Raw genomic sequence first — 21,890 nt, forward strand, 5'->3', positions numbered from 1 at the left:
TCCCCTATGTCAGCGGCTAGAGTGCACTCTCCTCTTTACCTCCACTAATGGATCCCTGTTATTGTTGTCCAGCATGTCTGACTCTTTGTGACCTCATGTGGGGTTTTCTTTGCCAAGATGATAGAGTGATTTGCCATTTCCTTCATCTTCTCATTTGATAGATAAGGAAACTGAGACCAACAGGGTTAAGTAAAGTCACTTAAGTAACTTTAAATCAAATTAAGTGAAATTAAGCGACCAAGGTCACCTAGGTAAAAATTGTCTGAGGCCACATTTGAACTGAACAAAATGAGTTTTCCTGACTTCAGGCATAGAACTCTATCTATTAAGCTACTTAGCTACCCAGTGGGATCCCTATCTTCCTTGTTCTCTTCAAGAAAAATGTCATTTTCTTGAAGAACTGATATGTGTGTGTGTGTGTGTGTGTGTGTGGTTTTGATGATGATCCTTTTTTTTTTTTTTTTTTTTTGGTTTTCAACAGTATTTTATTTTTCTGACATATAAAGATAGTTTTCAATATTCACTTTTGTAAGACTTTGCATTTCAAATTTTTCTCCCTCCCTCCTATACTTCCTCCTTCCCAAAGAGAGCAAGCAATCTGATAGAGGCAAAATAAGTGTAATTCTTTTAAACATTTTTCCATATTTGTCATGTTGTGCAAGATAAAGAGACCAAAAAGGAGAAAAAAAGTATAAGAAAAAAAAAGGTGAAAATACTATGCTTTAATCCCCATTCAGTCTCCAGCATTCTTTTTCTGGATGCAGATGGCACTTCTCATCACAAGTCTATTGAAATTGCCTTGAATCACTTTATTGTTTAAAAAAAGATCCAAGTCCATCACTGTCGATCATCACATAATCTTGTTGTTGCTGTGTACAATCTTGTGTTGCTGGTTCTGCTCATTTCACTCAATGTGATTGTGATCTTGATTCCCCCAGGTGCTGGTGTTCTCCCCTTCCTGAAATGACTTTGTACTTGTATATCTTACATTTCTATGTATACATTGGATCACCACTCCCCAAAAGAATGTAAATTCTTTGAGGGTAAAGATTGTTTCATTTTTGTCTTTGTATCCCCATTGCCTGAAACAAAGTAGACATTTATTATTTCTTTATAACCAAGTCTGAAAGTAAGTTAGTTGCAGTATATTTCCAATGTCCACTTATGTACAAAAGTGGGGTGAGAGTTGGTGTCCAGGAAATATCTTCTCAGAAAAGGAAATGGGATGGTCAGGTGGTCAGGGAAAGGGCTAGCCAGGGAGGAGCCCAGGTGTTGCCCTGGTGCTTATGAAATGTGAAAAGCCCTAGAGGAGAATGTCTTTTATGGAAGACTAAGGGAGCAAGACATGGACAATATTATACAGGAGAAGGTATGAAAGACTTGTGATCTCTTGTATTACTGGAAGGAGTATCCACATCCAAGAAATCCTAAACCTACTGGAGTGCCTAAGTATTTATGACCAGTCTTCCACTAAAGCACAGGAGAATAGGAAGCAGAAAAGAGTTTTGGAAGTAGATGGCTTGAGATGACATGGGTGACCTCCCAGTCTCTACAATGAAAGAATTGGACCAAATGAAATTCAGAGTCCCTTTAAAACCTCATGATCCTAGGCAACCATTGCTGATGCCTCCTTTTGGTGTAGAGGTAACTTGGAATTTTTCAAAATTGTACAAACCAAATAATCCCTGCCCAACTAGAGAAGCATTACATCTCTCTGTCTACTAATTAAGGAACAGCCTGGCAACATGCAGAAAAGCTCTTACTCAGAATATTAGCCCCATTTTGATTGGATTTCTTTTTTGAGCCCCAACAAATCCCTAACAATAAGTATTGCCCATTTAGGAAAAATGATTATAGACCTAGAATTGAAAGGAATCTTAGGGGCTATCTAATCCAATAACTTCCATGCCCATTTTATAGATGAAGAAACTGCAGTCCCAAGGGGTTAAGTCATTTATTTGATCAAGATCTCACAAGTGAGTTGAGTGGGACTTGCTCCAAGCTGTGAAGAGGCTGTATGTGATCTTTGTCCAGCTAGAGAGCCCATACATGAATGAATGAATGTACAGCTCTTTGAAGCTTTGCAGAGAGAAAATAATATGTCTGAGGTCTCTTCCCCCTTCCAGATCTGTAATCCTGTGTAGAAATAGGACATTGCCAGAGACTTCCTTTTTTGGAAATGTTTTGGACCACAAACCACTTCTGTTCCTAATTGATTGTAAGCTCCTTGTGGGAAGAGGATGTGTCATTATTAATCTCTATTTTCTAGTATCTAGAGCTGTACCCTGCACATTTATTGTTGTTGAGTTGTTTTAGTCAATTGAGTTTAGTTTTAAATCAACTTTCCATGTCCCCATTTGAGGTTTTCTTGACAACAATACTGGAGTATCTTTCTCTAGCTCATTCTATAATATAGAAACTGAGTCAAACAGGGTTAAGTAACTGGCCTGGGATCACATAACTATTAAATGTCTGAGATCACATTTGAAGTCAGGTCCTCCTGACTTCAGGACCAGTGCCCTTCTCCACCCAGCTACCCTCCCTGCCCATTACAGGTGTTTAATATGTGTTGAATTGAATTGAAGAATGAATAATAATTAAACTTCTGTGAACTCTCCAAATTTACAGAGCTGCAGGATATGAAAATTAATCCCAATGGTTTCTTAAGTAAGCACACCATAATGGAGGCATTTTTTTTATCCTTGTACTAGGCAGCAGACTGTCCAGGAAAGCTATACATCTTCCATTCATCATTGCCGACTGCTGAGGCCCCGGGCAAACTGAAAAGCCGAGATGACAGAAAACTGATCAACACAGACAAAGAAAAGGTATTTCACCTGCAGCAGCTTTTGCAGGTTCCACATTCCTTCATTCTTTCAAGAAGCAGACATATTCTTATCCCTCCTAAAAATCTGAATAGGGGGGCAGGGAGATTCATATTCCCAGCCTCAGATTCTTAAAGGTGTCTTTGTTCCCCAATTGGTGAATAACTGGAGTGTTGTCTCTTGACTTTGGTATAAACTGAGCTAATTCTATTGTAACGTCCATATTAAATGTCCAAATAATCCTCTTAGTCTAAGTTCCACATTAGGAAGATCACAGTTTGTCAAAGAGTTCCAGTGCCTGTTCTCCAAGGTTGAGAATACTTCATACTTCTTACCATATACCACCTGGGTGATGTAGGGCCAAAACTCCCATACTGCACCAAACCCCACTCCTGGCTAGACTATGTTTGGGAATATTGATGCTTTATGTCCCCAAGGAATTCCCTGTTTGGGCCCAGAATCATTTATCTGTACAGAGAGTTCCCAGTTATCATTTTGTCATATTTCTAGAACTGCTTGTTTTGTTTTGTTGGGGTGTTGATAATTTTTAATGGATAGCTGTTCCCTTTAGGGAATAGTTTCTCAGGGCAAGGAAGTTTTGAAAATAAAAACATTTGCATTTAGACAACTAAGTATCACAAAACTTTCTGTATGGATCACACTGTAGAGAGAAGGAAAGAAATAGCATAATGAGAATGGTGTGGACATGTTCTAATGGGGATGGTGTAAACTTGTAGTAATAGGGATGTAAACACCTGACCTAATGGAGAAAGTATGGACCTGAACTACTGGGGAGAATGTAGATCCTCTCCTAATGGGGATGGTGTGAACTTGAACTAATGAGAAAGTATGGACCTGAACCAATGAGAATGGTGTAGATCTGTACTAATCAGAACGGTATGGACTAGGGGGAAAGTGTGAATCTGTACTCATAGGAATTATGTAAACATATATTAACGGGGATGATATGGACCTAAAATAAGAGGGAAAGTATGAATCTGTACTAATGGGAATAGTGTAGACATGTATTAATAAGGATGGTGTAGATTTACACTAATGGAGATGATGTAGACCTGCACTAATAGAGATAGTATAGACCTGTACTAATGAGGAAGGGGTAAGAAAGAAGAAAATTTAGCTGAGTCATATAGCTACATTTTCCTAGGGGGGGCAGAGCTGGAAAGAGAGGCAGAGCCAAAGCATCCCTGAGATTTCTTAAATAACTACCAAAATTCTTGGGATCTGGACATGAATAATAGCAAGTTGATCAGGCTACAGCATGTAGAGAAAAGCCCTTTGAGACAAAGAAACCAAGGCCTACAGATCTGCACCTCAAGCCAGTTCTTCCTGGGGAGAGAAGTATCCTTTTGTAACTCGTCCCTTCAGTCTGAGCTGCTCCACTCACTAAGATAAGTACCAAACAGACTCCTCTCCTTACACAGGGCTTGAGTCTTTGCTTTCCTGTCAAAAGAAAGGATTGGTCCATTTGGGCCTTAAAGTCCCTTTGAGCTCTCGAACTATGAACCCATGACCTGGTTTGTTTTTCAGCTACTTTCAAATTCAGGTCTACAGGTATTTATTAAGCATTTCCAGATACTAAATGCTGAGTTCAAAGAAAGAAAAAGTCACAAGGGGCTCAGTCTGATGGGGGAGGCAACATTCTAATGACTATGAACAAATAGGTTATAGACAGGCTAACTTAAAGGCAGTGAGCAGAGGGAAAGTCGCAGAATTAAGGGGGATTGGGAAAGGATTCCTGTAGAAGGTGGAGTCTGAGCAGGGACTGGAAGGCAGCCAAGAGGCTAAGATGAGGAGGGATGGGGGACACCCCCAAAAATGTCTTGAGTCAGGAGAGATGGAGTGTCTTGGGCAAGGATCAGAAAGGAGGAATTAATTTTTCACATGTGTGAGTTTTCTTTTTCATCTCTACCCTCAGACACTTTTCCAGCCACAGACCAACATCTACGAAACCCTGGCTAAGGAATGTGTGGCAAGTGGCTGCTGTGTGAACCTTTTCCTCTTCCCCAATCAGTATGTGGACGTGGCCTCGATGGGCCTGGTGACCCTGCAGACTGGAGGCACGCTGTATAAATACAACAATTTCCAGGTAGTCAGCTTCCCCCTTCCCCAAGAAGCCAGATGCTTCCTATAGATGCCATCTGCTTCTCCTATTTTACCAGATTTCCAGTTCCTCATAGGTTGGCAGGCTCTGCCCTCTTGTGGACAGAACACAATTTGAGGTCGATTTCTCGGGCCCTTTCTACTTCTAATTTTCTATGAAAGATAGAAAACATCCCCAAAGAAGAATGCTCAAAAGGGCGTTCTGTCCCCTGCACACAGCTCCCCTGCTATCAGCTATCTGTTCTCCTGGGGATTTTGCCCAGAATTGGAATTTTTCCCACTTTCCCCAAGAGGATTCTTTGCTTTCCTTTCCTTACATGAAATGGTGAATGACAGCGACTGAGTCTGCTTCGTTACTCCCTGGCCCGGCCAGGACTGCCTCACAGATTTGGAACAAACATTGCTCAGTTGTGATTTCAGAAAGTATTTCACAAGTGGGGATGGTAGCTTAGCAAATAGAAATGCACAAAGTTAAAATCAGAAAGAAATGATACTAGGGGGGCAGTGGATCAAGTGCTAAACCTGGAAGCAGGAAGGTCCGAAGTTGAATCTTGTCACAGAAACGTGCTAGTTGTATGTTTGTGGGCAGGTCACCTGGCCTCTTTGGGAGTCAGTTTCTTTATCAAACGGATAAGGGGACTTAATTGGTTGATTTCTGAGGTCCCTTTCTCTGACTCTATGATCCTATTCAATTCCTACTATATCCAAGGTACTGTGCTAGATACAACAGAATAAAAGATAAGAAACAATGCTTTTTTTTTTTTTTTTTTTAACAGTCCTTATCTTTAAAGAGCTTGTATTCTCAGCACTGAGCCTGTTTCCTTCTCTGTAAAATAAGATGATTGGACTAGACAAACTCTAAGGTTCTTTCCACTACTAACATTCTCAGATCTGTGGAAGCTAATTGTTTTATCTCTTAATTTCCCCACCTATAAAATGGGAATAATGGTGCCCATTCTGATCCGTACAATCCTGTTGTAAATATAAACATGTATGTTTCTGGTGGGGTCACTTTTCTCATGTTTTGCCCTCTTTTTGGGTGGACACTGACAGACAAAATGTTCTTTTTAGAAGCATTTGGACAGCCAGACATTTTTGAATGACCTCAGGAATGATGTCCAGAAAATGACAGGCTTTGATGCTATCATGAGGGTACGCACCAGCACAGGTAAATATTGCAATCCCAATCCCAATCAATTCACACATTGGCCTGATCTCTGAGCCTCCCCAGTGACCAGGAAGGGGGAAGTATCCCAGAACATTTGAGTACATGGGGCCCTGGAAGGGAATAGATGGTCTGATTTCCACTTTCTTCCCTTTAAATGGATGGGGTTGAATGAAGTAATCTCAGGATTTGTAATTCCTAAAATGAGAGGCCTGTGATCTGTATTTGGCAGAATAATTTCCATACAGTTTAGGATGACTCAATCCTTGCAGTGCCAAGAGTCTCTTTTACATCAAAATGAAGGAAGGAATTGTCAGAAAAGACAAATATTGTTTTTTTTTTTTTACTTTCTGAGGTTAACTTAAAATGTTTGCATCATGGCATTTAAAGCTTTAAAGGATCCACCAGCATGGAATAATGGACTTAAGAAACAGGAAGTCTTGGGTTTGAATTCCTACTCAATTTATTAGCTATATCACCCTAGGCAAGACAATTAACATCTGTCTACCTCAGTTTTCTCATGGGAAATGGAAATGATAATAGCACCTACATCCCAAAATTGTTGTGAGGATGACATGAGATAATATTCATAAAGTGTTTTGCCAACAAACATTATAGAAATGCTAGGCTATTATTAGATAATAATGAAAACAATAATGATAATAAGAAATGAGAAATAGATATTGATCCAACATATAAAGAGTAAGCTCTAGAAAAAAGGCTTAAAAGTTATATTCTTTAGTGATTCAACTGCTTTCAGTTATGGCCTCAGTTTCCCTACCTTTAAAATGAGAGAGTTGGATTCTGGGACCTTTAAAGTTCCCTTATAACATTAAATCTATATTCCTATGATCCTAAGCCAACTCTCTCATTGAACAAATGAGGAAATTTCCCTCCTCAGGGAATGTAAATGATTTGCAAAGATAGGATTCAAATGCGTGAACTCAGACTCCAAATCCATCTCTTTCCTGAAATGGAAATCTGCTTTTAAAGGAGAAATGAGCCCTTAAATTGCAAACTGTATTGCATCCTTATGTTCTAAGCCTGGAAATAAAGTCAAGTCAAGTCAAAGCTGTTGTGACCAATGGTCAGAGATGAACCATCTAATGACTTTCACGTTCTCAGAATGTTTTCTCTGTGTGTGATCATGTCAGAACAGGAGTTTCCCTTCAGCGGGGGATAGAAAAGGTCCACCAATATCTGCCAGTGTGTCTAAAAAGGAAGGAAGGAAGGAAGCTGGCTGTTGTGACCAATGATCAGGAATGAAGCATCTAATGACCTTCACCTTCTCAGAATATTTTTTCTGTGTGTGATCATATCAAAACAGGAGTTTCCCTTCAGTGAGTGATAGAAAAGGACCCCCAAGCAAGTGATAGATATGTTCATATTTCATTGAATCAATGGATATAGAAGAGGAATCCATATCCTCCCAGGGGTGGCTATTCCTTCCATTAATACAGCTTGCCACCCACCCATCCTTGCTTTCTCCAGTGATATAATTCTTGACCATGTTCTTTCAATCAGTCAATAAGTGTTTGTTAAATACCTACTGTGTGTTAGGCACTCTGCCAAGGAATCAAAGGCAAAAATGAAAGAGTTTCTGCCTTTGAGAAACTTTGAATCTATAGAAAGAAATTTACATCAACAGGTCTATCATTCTTCCACAGAGGTTCTACCCAAAGTGCTGGAAGATCATAAAACAGATAAAAATATGGAAAAAGGAAGGAGCTGCAGTCACTTCAACCAAGAATTTCTGTTTTCTGATTTCAGGTTTTAGAGCCACTGATTTCTTTGGTGCTATTTACATGAACAATACTACCGATGTGGAGATGGCAGCTGTGGACTGTGACAAAGCCGTGACGGTGGAGTTTAAGCATGATGACAAACTGAACGAAGATAACGGCGCACTCATTCAGGTGAGACACTGATTTTGTGGCCACACTCGTCTTCCCCTCACTCCTATTGAAGCTTGGATGAGTCCCTTCAATTCTCTGTGTCTCAATTTCCTTACCTGCAAAATGGGAGTGGGAGGAGAAGCTAAGTCTGTGGTCTTCCCCTTGACATGTAGTGTGCTGTACTCTACACAACCATCAGTGGTCAGAGAAGATTGAGAATCCACAACATCAGCCTGAACTGCAGCTCCCAGTTGGCAGACCTCTACAAGAGCTGTGAGACAGATGCCCTCATCAACTTCTTTGCCAAATCAGGTAAAACCCATCTCCTGAAAAGAGGAACCTACCCAGGCTGGGGGTGCGGGTGGGTGGGTCAGGAGGTATTTTGGTTTATTGAAAGGTACTTTTTCCTAGAATACTGCTTCGAAGCTCAAAGTAAGGAACCAGCATTTCTTGTGGAGACAATAAGGAAGCAGATTGATCTGTGTCTTTCATGAAGCAGCTGCTCTAGTCAGTGCGGCTTCTGGGTCATAGGGTCTTCTCTTTCTTTTCCGTTGTCTGATTGGGGATTTTCCTTGCCCAATTTCCTATTGTCTTAGACTGCCCATCCAAAAGTTATTTCATGGGGAAAAGAAAAGAAGTTGTTGGAAGGGCATCCCAAGAGTGAAAGGGTAGAGCAACCACTGGGGTTGAGGTTCAAATCCCATTTTAGACACTTATCAGTTGTGATCCTGGACAAATCAGTGACCCCTCTCTGTAACTTATTTTCAGTTGTTTCTAAGGATTCTTCCAGCTCTAATTATCTATGATCCTTTGAATTGGTAGGAGATCCTGCTTCAACAGCAGGTTAATAGAGAGTTGGACCCAGAGAGTCAGGAAGAGCCAAGTTCAAATCCAGCCTCATATACTTACTAGCTGTGTGACTTTGGGCAAGTCACTTAACTTTTCTGTTTGCCTCGGTTTCCTCAACTGTAAAATAGGGATAATAGTGGAACCTGACTCCCAAGGTTGTTTGAAGGTCAATTGAATTCTGTTTGTGAAGCATTTAGCATAGGACCTCGCACTGAATAAATACTTGTTTCCTTCCTTTGTTCTCCATCTCTTATATGTCCCACAGATTCTTTTTCACTTTCTACCCCAGAATGTCTATCCTTGAAATCTCCTCCCAACTTTCACCATTTCCCATTTTAACCCCTTTTCCTTAAAAGATGGGAACCACCTCCAGGAACAGAGAACTGGGACCCACAGGCTCCTTGCAATTCCAGTTGGAACCCCTGGATGTATTTTCCCCTAGAAATAGGAAATTCAGTGTCATTGAAAACAGAAGCACTGTTTTGTTTGACCATATACTTTGTCCTTTCATCATGCTGGCTACCCTTCTCTGGGAGCTCCCTAGAGTAACATGACCTTCTTAAAATATGGTACCCAGTATAATTCAGTCATTTTTCAGTCATGGCTGACTTTTCCATGACTTCATTTGAGATTTTGTGGCAGAGACACTGGAATTGTTTGCCATTTCCTTCTTCAACTCATCTTACAGATGAAGAAACTGCAGGTAACAAGGTGAAGTGGCTTGCCCAGGGTAGCACAGCTAGGAAGTGTGTCAGGCCAGATTTCAGTACAGAAAGATGAGTCTTCCTGACTCAGACACTCTATCAACTATACCACCTAGCTGCCCCTATTTGGTACCAGTACACAAAATATCCTAGATATGGAATGACCAGAGCAGAGGACAATGTGAGTATCACCTCTGTAGTCCTGTGCCCATGATAACTTAGCACAGAAAGCATTTTACAAACTTTACATCAGGATCCCAGAACTTAGATCTAGAGCTGGATTACATCCCAGAAGTCATACACATGAAGAAATTGAGAGCCAGCAAAATTAAAGCATTTGGCCAAGTCACACAGGTCCTCTGAAGTTTGCCTTGATGTGATACATAAACGTGAGGTGCTGTAATTACCATAGCATCAGTACTTGAAAGATTGATGGTTTCATCATTTCCACATCCAGATGCTCCTCGTGGAGGTCTTCATGAGTTTCTGTGGCCCCATTTTTATCATCTGGTACCCCCTTTGGACATCGGGCCACTTCTGAGTTAATTAATCTGGACCAAAGATAATAGGTGTATATATAGTCATCAGGCCCTTTGCACAATCTTTCCAGTTTGAGAGAACCTGCCCAAGTACTTCTTCTGAAGGCCGAGCTCACCTCAGTAATAGCAAGAGGTGCCAGTGACGCTGGAGCTCAGGTGGTCTGTGGTATCATCTCCATATCCGAAGTCAAAAATGATCATTTCCTCTTCCATTAATATCCTAAAACTGACACTGAGGTTTTTTAATTGGTGTAAGCAATTTGGGACAAATTCAGGTAGTGAGTTGCCTGCTAGAATTCCCTTACAAGGAAGGAAGAGATAAAATGCAAAATCAGTCTTTTCAGTTCAGGGATAATGGAATACTGACTTTTTTACCTAGAGTTGGAAAAGCTAAATCTAAATGCATTGGGGTATTTTCTCTGCTATTGGAAACCTGTCCCTAAATCTTGTGCCCTTTACCTATTCTGCTTGTAGCATTCACAGCGGTTCTCACGCAGCCTTTGAAGACAGTCCGGGACATCCTGGTGCATCAGACCGCTCACATGTTGGCATGTTACCGAAAGAACTGTGCCAGCCCCTCCGCTGTCAGCCAGGTGAGGAAGACCCTGCCCACTCTGGATTCAGAAATGCCGGACTTTGTCTGTCTGGCCAGTCACCTATAAAGCATTTAACCTTGCATATGCCGAAATAGCAGCAGGGGTCATTCCCTAAAGATGGACAGAGGAGGTTTCAGTGTTCCAGCCATAATTAGGGTTTATATCATAAACCTGATGCACATAATTTCATGAAATGTATCTCCCACCAGATGGTGCTGGAGAGCAAGACAGATCAGATGGGCAATCATCCCTTAGCCAAGAGACTGTCTCCAAAATTTCCAAGCAAATCACTCTCCCTACTCTCCCCATCCTCAACCCCCACTTTGGCAGGAATCTAGTTTTCTTTTCCAACTCAGATTGCTGCTTTCCCAAGGAAGGAAGGAATGACACTTTCTGACCTTGACCATTCATTCCTGTATCTTTTCTAGGAGTAGCTTGACCACTGATTCTTTGCCAAGCATGTAAACTCGAATACCTCCCTCCGAACTTAGTTCAACAGCTCCATCCCCCACCTCCCACATCTGAAGCAAATAATCCCTTATCTCCAGAAAAGGGGACTCTATGGCTCTGAGGCACCTAGTGGGACAACAAATACAAATACAGCTGGGCCTGGTCTCAGGAGCACTTGAGTTCAAATGTGACCTCAGCTGCTTACTACATGTGGGATCCTGAGTGAGTCATTTAATCTCTGTCTCAGATTTCTCAATTGGGAATAATAATAATCCCTACCTCCCCTCACAAGATAAAATTGTAAAGCACTTAACACAGTTCCCTGGCACTAGTAGTACTTAAAAAATGTTTCCTTTCTTCTATCCCATCTTATCTTTAGATCTATATATTAAGTAAAATATAACAGTTTGGGTTTCTGTTAACCAAAATCTTCATTACAAGTTAAGAATAGTAGAAACAAAAGCCTGCATTCAGGAAGATAGTTAATACTTCCCAAACCCAGATGGAAGCAGGGTCAACTGACTTGCTCAGAATCACAGAGCTAGTAAGTATCCGAAGTCAGATCTGAATTCAGAAAGATGAGGCTTGACTCCAGGCCTGGTCTTCCATACACTGTGCCTCCAGCTGCCTCTTCCAAGGTCAGAAAAGACCATCAAATGATCCCTTTTCTTTTCAGCTCATCCTGCCTGATGCCATGAAGGTATTCCCCGTGTACATGAACAGTCTGCTAAAAAATTGTGTGCTACTGAGCAGACCAGAGATCTCAATGGATGAACGAGCATATCAGAGGCAGCTGGTCATGTCAATGGACGTTGCAGACACTCAGCTCTTTTTCTACCCACAGCTTATACCAATAGTAAGTATGCAACATCAAAAAGGGATATTGTCTGCTCTTTCCTTAGACCACTTCTGTGTCCTATGTGTCAAAATAAGGAAGTCAAGATCATGAAAGCCTTCCAAACATGTTTTGGGATTTGGTGAGATATTTTTCCTGTGCATCAAAAAAATAGTCACACAGAAGCAGCTACACCCAAAGAAAGAACACTGGGAAATGAATGTAAACTACTTGCATTTTTGTTCTTCTTCCCGGGTTATTTATACCTTCTAAATCCAATTCTCCCTGTGCAACAAGAGAACTGTTCGGTTCTGCACACATATATTGTATCTAGAATATACTGTAACCTATTTAACATGTATAGGACTGCTTGCCATCTGGGGGAGGGGGTGGAGGAAGGGGAAAAATCGGAACAGAAGTGAGTGCAAGGGATAATGTAAATAATTACCCTGGCATGGGTTCTGGCAATAAAAAGTTATAAAAAACAAACAAACAAACAAAAAAAACTAATAGACAATTTGAAAACAAACAAACAAAAAAGTAGTCACAAAAGTTGAGGGTGATAAGGCTTGGGGGACTTAATTTTCCCAAATAATTCTATATCATTCATATAATTTTTTCACCAAGTTGGAACTCCTCAACCAATTAAGTACTCAGGTTAATTGGACATTCATTAAGCTTATATTCTGTGCTAGACACCAGAGATACAGAGACAAAGCCAGAATTAAGTCTTGTGCTTAATTAAGATCAGATTTTCTTGAGTTAGCAGAGGTGGGGTATAACATGCATATAGAAAAGTAAATACAAAGTCATTTCAAGAGTGAAATAGTGCTACTAATAATTGGAAGGGAAAAACTTCTAATGGAGAAGGTGCCTTTGGATGATGCTTTAAAAAAGGCTTTACATTAAATTTAAATTTTCAAATAGGCTAAAGAAGTCAAGTTCTGTTGTTTGGAAGATGGCATCTCTATTTCTCACACTGGTGACAACTCTTGTATATCATTAATCTCACACACACACACACACACACACACACTCTTTCACTCTCACTCTCTGTCTCTCTGGTGTGATGGGTATTTGCCACAAGTCAGGTGGGGAAATCAGCTTGTGCAGCTTTGCCTCTGCAAGATGAGCACCCTGAGCCACATACTTTAAAGCAACATACTTTAAAAGAGGTCCCTTAAGTAGTATGTATTATACTTGACCTTGGGATAAGTATAATAAATAAAACTCTTCCAAAGCACTTAAGGAACATTCAGTTCTTGGAGGATTTGGATGAGTTCACCTGAGAATTACTGAAGGATGGGTTCATCTTTCATCTTGGAATTCTTAATTTAGAAGATTGAATCAAGAGTTTGCGCAAAAGTCATCTAGCTTTTGCTTGAATACTTCCAGGGATAGGTGAGCTCACAATTTCACTAGGGCATTAAGGTTTATGCCAAATAACTTTTAGATCATTGTTTCTCCAAGTGTGGAATTCCTCTAGGGGCGCCTGAGGCCCTTTCAGTAGATTCTCAAGGTTAAAACAACTCACAGTAATACTAAGACATTTTAATACAGCAATTGTAGATTAATAGTCACCATATAAACAAAAGGTTTTGGGGAGAGGAGCCTCAATAATTTTTAAGAGTACAAAAGTCCAGTTTCAGAAAGTTTGAGAAGCATTGCTTTGGGTCTGCTTTTGTTTCCACAGCACACAATGGATGTCAATAGTAAAACTCTCCCAGTTGCTATTCGGTGCTCTGAAGAACGTCTCTCTGAAGGAGGCGTATTCTTATTGGCTAATGGACTCAGGATGTTCCTCTGGCTGGGAGTAAGCAGTCCACCAGATCTGATTCAAGGAATATTTAATGTGCCCTCCTTTACACATATTAACACAGAAGTAGTAAGTTTCATTTTTTCCTTTTGGGGTGTGATATGGAGTAGTAGGGGGAGGGTTGTGACTGAATTCAAAATAAAAACCCTTTCAATTTTCTCTATTTAACATCCATCTGTGGATTACAGAAAGGAAAAGCCATCATCTCCCATAGTCGGCATAAAAAAACGATTATGACATTTAGACTAAAGCTGAGAAAGTGTGGGGAAACTAACTTCCACCCCTTTTGTCGAGTCTGATCTCGTTGAAGTGGGATGGGGGCAGAAGTGCAATGGATAGGGCTGGCCCCAGTCAGTAGCACCCAATTCAGATCCTGAAGCCAGACCATACACTTGCTGGATGACCTTTCTCAGTGCCTCAGGCAAATCTTGCTACAGCTGATTCTTTTGCTAATGTCCTCAACTCCCTCCTCCCACCATGAAATCATAGCTCTCATTCCATTCCATCCATTGCTACCACTGATTCTTTGACTAGTAATCTCTTTGGATGCTTTATTGTGATTGATAACAAGTTGGCAGACTCCCAAAGCCTCTCCCAGCAGAGGACAGGTTCTATCAGATTCTACAAGGTGGAAGGACTTCAAGGGTATTTAATACCCTAATATTAAATATGTGCACCAGAAAAGTGTGCCTACAGACAGGAAAGCATCACCAGCTGGTTGGCCAACAACTCCAGGTGATGGATTTTTTGGCCACAGAAGCTCATAAGAAGCATGAGGGGATTATGAATTGTCTTGGCCAAAAGACTACTCTACCCAAGGAAACCATTGCTCCTTGAAAAGCCATCTGGAATGAAAGCTGATCAGCACCTTCATTTAGATCTTTCTATAGCAAACTATCAAGGAGTCTATTCCTGTCATTTGTAGTTTCAGCAAGTATCCAATGATCTTAGATGATAATTATGCAACAGAGTATTTTAGTGCATCACATTTAGACACCGTGTGTGGAATACAGGTTGATCTGTGCTGGGGAAACGAAGTTACTCTAGAGAAAAGAATCTGGGTCTTTAGGTAAGCTATAAAGATGCCTTTTCCTACCTGACCCATCACTGCAAGACATTCTGGTGAACCACTGAAAAATAGAACCATTCCTGTGACAGATATGACTATGAACTGTTTGTTTCCAAGCACACACACCCTGAAGAGGGCTGAATCCACAGCATATGGGGAGATTTGGGGCTGACATCATTTATATGGGGAGCAGCCTTAATACTTTGTGCTAGTGACTTCCAAATGTGGGGCATGATTATGTAGCAGTTTGCATTTACAATGAGTCACAAGTCTAAATTCAGCTGTCAGCATATTTAATTCACGAACACCATTTAGTACTCAGTATTCAGCAGATTATCAATGTCAGGACTCCCTTTAGTCATGCAGGGTAACATCAAGTCATACCATCTCATGCTGTGAGATTCGTGTCTGGGTCTTCCCATAAATGCACAGTAAAGAATCCACTCAATATTCTGAAGGCCTTTCCACTTAACTTTCTATGGTACCAGCATGGCATCTAGCCCAGCCACCTATTCATTATCCTTGGGAATGACCTTCTTCTAATGTTTTTCCTGGATGATATCCTGTCCACCAATTTTTGTACACACCATGCAGAGCAATGTTGTAACCCACTGAGGCCCAGAATGAAGCTCTTCATTTTCTTTGTCTATTTGTCTATACCTGCCATTTTTATTCTGTGAAGATTATGGTATTCCATTGCTCCAGCCTTTTCACTGTGAGAATATATAATCTCTTTAAATAATTAGTGGTAAAATTAGTGGTAGTGTGCTAAAAGAGTGGTAGATCTGGGAGTCTCAGTTCAGTTACCACATTTGTATACTTAGACCGGATCAAGTCCCTTAATTTCTCTTGATACTTAGTTTCCTCAATTGTAAAAGGAGTATCTGGCTAGAAATATCTCTAAGATCCCTTTCAGATTTATCTCATGTTAACAAATGATAAAACTTAGAGAACTCATGAGCACATTTTTAATCATTAAAAAGGAAAGCTCATTGAAGAGGAAACCATCTCCCACTAAGGAGACCAAGACAAAAAAAAATCTAGAATACAGCATGGAAAAGTAAATGAACCTAAGAAACATTTTTGCTCAATGTAAGGAAGAAAAAATACAATACCTTAATTATTCCACAAGCATTTATTCATAGCCTACTATGGGGCAGGCACTAGAAACCAAAAGCCCCTCCCCCCAAAAAAATTTAATTAATCCCCTGCCCTAAAATAATTTATATTCTATTGAGGGAACTACATGCATATAAATACAAAATATATACAATAAATTTGTCAGGGGTAGGAAATCAGACAAGACCTCCTGCAGCCAAGTGGCTCTTAAAATGAGTCTTCAAGGAAGCTAAGGTGATAACACAGGTGAAAATTAAAGTTAGTTGATTGTCCAGGAAGTTAGCAAATAAAACAGTTGAGGATGATAGTTCTGTTCATTAAGCATTGGTTTATTTAACAGATATCTATCATCCCTGGGAGATACTGTTAGTATTTTTAAATAGAATGCCAGAATCTCTGAACTGAAAGGGCTCAGATCCCATCTAATCCCACCCATTCTGCCCAGGATTCTACTCAACAACCTATCAGACAATGGGCATCCAGTCAAAAAACATGCATATATGAAGCATAATGACTTCCCAATTTTTTCCGATATCTATCTTAATGGCACATATAAAGTGGGAAGGAATGCTGTATTACCCAACTTTCTTACAACTTATTAAAACAATATTGGCCACTGTTTTGTCTGTGATTCTTAGTTCTAATATTCATATTAAGCATTCCCTAGATCACTCCTCCTATATACTATTTATAATGTGTGTGCTCTTAGCATCTTCAAACAAGGGATCAATTTTAGGATAGTTCTGTGTGTTAATGGAAGAAACTTGAGCAGTTTTCCACTTTCTTTAATGGAATGTATGGGGATAGATTACAGCTCCATAGTCCACTAAGTAGGTCCTAAAGGACACTCTCAAGCTCCTTTTATCCAGCTGAAAATTCAGTCTAGCAAAGTTTGTTATGAAGATGTAACAGTGATCACTGGGTAGAAGTTGTCATTTCAAAAATTGCAGTCATTCTACCACTGCCTTAATCCCCACAACTGTGAAAGAGAATCCACTAATGGGGAATAAAAGATCTTTCCCTCAAACAACATAATTTTCAGTTTTCCACCTAGAAAAGAATGAATCAATGAGTGAATGGATGAGTAAGTCTTTATTAAGTGATTATTCTGTGCCAAGAAGTGTGCTATAGAGTCCCAGATCTCAAGATCACATTCTAAAAAGGAAGACCACATACATAGGGAAGACTTTTAAGAGTGAATTGCACAAAAACAGCCTTAGAATAAAACAGGGTTCCCTTGTGTCATTTCCATTAAGTCCCCAAATCAAAGTACCAGAGGATTCTGTTTTGCCTGCTACAAAAATAAATCACTGTTCCTTTTTGGAATTTTCTTCCAAAATTGTTGGGATTATTCTTACTATTCGTTTTTTCTCTAAAAGATACTTCTCTGTAAGTATGAGTGGCAAATATGAATGTAGAAGAGTTTTAAGTTAACACTCATCCAATTCAAAATACAACCCACCTGTTTGAGTGACAATTAAGTATAAACACAATCCTTTCAAATAGGCTTCTCTGAACCTTAAACTTGTATTCTCTTAAATACAGACATCACTGCCTGAGGTGGGGAATCCATACTCTCAGAAACTTAGATTGACCATGAGTAATATCCAGCAGAAAAAGCCATATTCAATGAAGGTAAGGAATCAGTTTTTCATTCTTTAAATATTCCACTACTTTTAAGCAAAACCCTACTAATCAGTAAAGCAATATATCAAAACCATGATAGCTCTTAAAGTGGACCCCCCAGACTCCCATTCCCTACTTCTACAAAGGAAGGAGTTAAGTGTCTTATCATAATTCATTGAGTCAAGCCTGTTCTTTGTAATTTTTGTAATATTCATTTTTGAATGATTTGTGGTTTTTCCCCACCTCATTTAACATGACTGCTGTAATTTCATAATGTGATCTTTCGAAGGCACCTTTATGTATACTATCATCTCTATGTCTCTCCAGCTATGTGTTATCACCTAAGGGCAGATAGAATAGTAGCTGTAGTATAATTTAATAATAAATTTGCACTCATATGAAGCTCTCCCACATGGTCCTGGAACAAACTAATAAAGTTAACAAATATGAAAAGTCATCCATAAAAATGTCAACCTACCAACATTTCAGTCATCATCACTGACAATCATTAAAGTATATCTATCTTTAAAATTTATAAAGGTCTTTTCCTCTGATCCTTATAATCAGGGGTGCCCTGGAGCTAGTTCCAATTGGAGAGTCAATTATTAAATCTTGTGTTAGCTTTTATACCTTGAAAATCTAGGTGACACAAATCCGGGCTTTATTGTTTTGATTGTCTAGACTTAGGTAAGTGATGGGAGAGAACTTTAATGACACAACTTAAATTCAAAAGTGTTGTGCAAGCTTTTTTTTGGGGGGGGGGAATAGAAGAGGAAGACGGGAAGCCAGTTGTTAACATTCGCCAGCATATTCCTTCCTGTAACAAATCTTTAAATTACTTTTCAATGAGAAAATCAATGCTCAAAGAGGGCCAAATATCACAGATTGAGCTACAAAGAAGGTCTTCTTTAAAGATCTTCTAGGTCAAGGGCTCAGTACTTTTTATTTTTTCTATCACCGACCCTTTGTACAATTTGGAGAAGTCTACATGTTCCTTTTTGGAATCATGTTTTTAAATGAATAACATACATAGAATTTGAAAGGAAACCCCAAATGAAACAAAGACATAGTCTTTTCCAATCAAAGTTCTTGAACTCCAATTTAAGAGAAAACTGAGCTCCCATGAGGTGTAGATCATACAGACATAAGTAGTAGCAAAGATGCTAGATGGCTGAGCTCCAAGCCAGCTCCTTTTCCACCTTCAACTCTGCCATTCCAGGCACTTCACTAGTGGCCAACTTAACTTTTCCAGTCATGACCTATAACAAACCATATTAAGTTGTTCTTCACTTTCCAATCAGTCACCCTTGACCTAAGTATATCATTAGAATGATCCAAAATGAGTCTTCCTTCCCTTCACTCTCTTGTCTAGGGAGAAGAAAGTTGTTCATAAACAATTGGCTTAATAAAGTTTCAAAGGCTCAGACCTTCTCTTTCACTTCCTGCAGTTCCCATTGTGACTTCTTCAGACCAAACCTAAATCAATGGGCCCAATCTTTTGAATATCCCATTATCTTGATGGTTCCCAAGTCTGTTAATGTTCCTCCTCAAATGTGGCACCAGAAAGTATACAGCAGAATCATATCTTCCATTGCCCTAGATCATTTGCTTATTTTTTATTATTTCTGTTGAGGCAATTGGAGTTAAGTGACTTGCCCAGCGTCACACAGCTAGGAAATGTTAAGTGTCTGAGGCCAGATTTGAACTCAGGTCCTCCTGACTTAAGGGCTGGTGCTTTATCCACTGCACCATCTAGCTGTCCCATATGCTTATTTTTTTTAAGCAATTTTTTTCTTGATATCTTCCCCCACATTCTTCTCTCTATCTTCCAGAGAACTATTTCCTTTAACAATTTTTTTAAAGAAAAACTTGAGAAAGATAAAAAATTTTTTTAACAAAACCAATGAATAAACTGAAAAAAAATTTCTGTATGCAATATTCTGCAACTGAGTAGAGGAAATGTCTTGTTCTCTCTCTTCCTTGGAGCCAAGCTTGTTCTAATTTTACAACATTCATTTTGTGGTAGTAGTTTTTTCCCTTGAAGTTACTATGGTCAAACTTCTCTTATTAAAGCACAACAGCAGTACAATATCTCTACTGTTTTCCATTGCCTCCTATTGACTGACCTCATAATAAAAGCTATGAGATTTTTTCTTGTCTGTTTGCTTATTTGTTTTTTAAGAGGAAATGCCATCAAGCCATTTCTTCCCCATCTTGTATATGGGCAGTTGACTTTTATCATGCAGAGACCATAGGGTAGTACAGTAAATACAATGCGGAATCTGTAGTCAGGGAGAGCTGAGTTCAAATCCAGAGCAAATTGCTTAGCTTCTGTTTTTCAGTTACCTCATCTATGAAATGAGGATAATAGCACCTATCTCACTGATCAAATGAGATATTTGTAAAGCACTTAACATACCACCTGGCGTATTGCAGGTGCTTACAGAACACTTGCTTCTCAGAGATCCAAGCTTTTGGGGTATGAACTATCAGACAAAAACTATTGGGAAAACTGAAAAACAGTGATAGAAACTAAGCATAGATCAACATTTCAATTACATACCAAGATAAAGTCAAAATGGGTACATGATTTAGAAATAAAAGGTGACATCATAAGCAAATTAGGAAAGCACGGAAAAATTTACCTGTTAGATTTATGGACGAGGAAAGAATTTATGATCAAAAGAGAGAGGATCATAAGACATAAAATGGATCATTTTGGTTACATAATTTTTTTTAACTTTTGCATAAACAAAACCAATGTAGAATAAAAGCAACAAACTGGGGAATAAAATTCTATGGCAAGTTTCTCTAATAAAGGTACAATTTCTCAACTGAGATAACAAACAATAAAACTGAACCAAGCAATTCCCCAACTAATAAATGGCCAAAGGATATGTATAGGAAGTTTTCAGAAGAAAACAAAACTATCAATAGTTATATTAAAAAATGATGCAAATCAAAACATCTCTAAGGGACACTTCATACACATCAGATTGGCTAACATGACAGAAAAGGAAAATGACAAATATTGGAGGGAATGTGAAAAAATAGGGACACTAATGCACTATTGGTGTTGTGAACTGGTCCAACCATTCTAGAGAATAGCTTGGAACTATGCCAAAAAGGCTATAAAACTATGCAAACTCTCTAACTCAGCAATACTATTACTAAGTCTGTACCCCAAAGAAATCAAAGGAAAAGTGATAGAACCTATATTCACAAAAACATTTCTAGCAGCTTGTGTGTGTGTATGTGTGTGTGTGTAATGGCTAAGTACTGGAAACTGAAAGAGAGCCCATCAGTTGGGAAATCGCTAAACAAGTTGTGGTACATATACAATTGTGACACTATACAATTGTGGCATAAGAAATGATGAGCAGGAAGGTTTCAGAAAAATCTAAGAAGACATGAACAAAAGTGAAGTAAAGTGAAGTGAGCAGAACTAGGAGATCACTGTAGATACTAACAGCAATATTGTAATGATTAATCATGAAAGACAAGTTATCCTGATGAATACAGTAAACCAAGACAATTTCAAAGGACTCATGATGAAAAATACTATTCTCCTTTAGAGAGAACTGATTAATTCCTGAGTGTAGAATGCATATTGTTTTTTTACTTCAGGGTGGGGGGGGGCGGGGGGCGGGGAGAAGAGCAAACATGGCTAATAGAGAAATGCTGCCCCTAACTTCACATGTATAAGTCTCAAATTGCTTGCTTTTTCGATGAGTGTGAGAGAGGCTGGGGAAAAGAGAATTTGGAACTCAAAAAGAATGAATGTTAAAAAATTAGCAAATGATAAAGAAAATTTAAAAATCAATTAAAATAGGGAGAAAAAATGCTTGTTTCCTTTCTCCCTATTTGATTTCATCCAATTAAGACTATTAAGACCTTTTTTGATACCAACATCCTGGCTAGTCCAATCAGCTTTAAAAAGAAAAGCACAAAAAGAAATAGGAAAGAAAAAAGGGGGGGGGGGGGGGGAAGCTAGAAGCAATCAAAATGGGGTAGGAAAGATAAAGCCAGAAAGGTAATGTTCTAAATAAAGGCTTCTTCCTCTGCCTAGACATCTATTTTATAGGTTTCAAAGGCAATTTTGGCTTTTCTGTCTTTCTCAGGCTCATGACAACAAAAATTACACCGGCCTGTCTCCCAATGAACTTTTTTTAAATTAGGGAACCATTTGCCATTTTTAAAACTGTAAGCATCCTTGTCAGGAGGGGGAATTATTTTTAAGTTTTAAGTTTACAAATACTGCCCAAGCCCTGTGATAACTGG

The 21,890-nt window shown here is 39.2% G+C and overlaps 1 protein-coding gene across 2 annotated transcripts in view; it reads left to right on the top strand.

Moving 5' to 3' along the window:
• The window catches only part of SEC24D (SEC24 homolog D, COPII coat complex component), a 110,735-nt gene that overhangs the window by 87,689 nt on the left and 1,156 nt on the right, over window positions 1–21,890 (top strand). The window contains exons 14-22 of one of the 2 annotated variants that reach the window (XM_031942222.1): window positions 2,712–2,828; window positions 4,762–4,932; window positions 6,018–6,114; window positions 7,882–8,027; window positions 8,180–8,318; window positions 10,573–10,691; window positions 11,821–12,000; window positions 13,673–13,864; window positions 17,529–17,618. In XM_031942222.1, the coding sequence (XP_031798082.1) occupies window positions 2,712–2,828; window positions 4,762–4,932; window positions 6,018–6,114; window positions 7,882–8,027; window positions 8,180–8,318; window positions 10,573–10,691; window positions 11,821–12,000; window positions 13,673–13,864; window positions 17,529–17,618 (1,251 nt within the window). The remainder of the gene's footprint in view (window positions 1–2,711; window positions 2,829–4,761; window positions 4,933–6,017; window positions 6,115–7,881; window positions 8,028–8,179; window positions 8,319–10,572; window positions 10,692–11,820; window positions 12,001–13,672; window positions 13,865–17,528; window positions 17,619–21,890) is intronic. The other variant, XM_031942223.1, reaches the window with a different exon arrangement.

The sequence above is a fragment of the Sarcophilus harrisii genome, chromosome 6 (genome assembly GCF_902635505.1).
Source record: "Sarcophilus harrisii chromosome 6, mSarHar1.11, whole genome shotgun sequence".
Taxonomy (NCBI): Eukaryota; Metazoa; Chordata; class Mammalia; order Dasyuromorphia; family Dasyuridae; genus Sarcophilus; species Sarcophilus harrisii.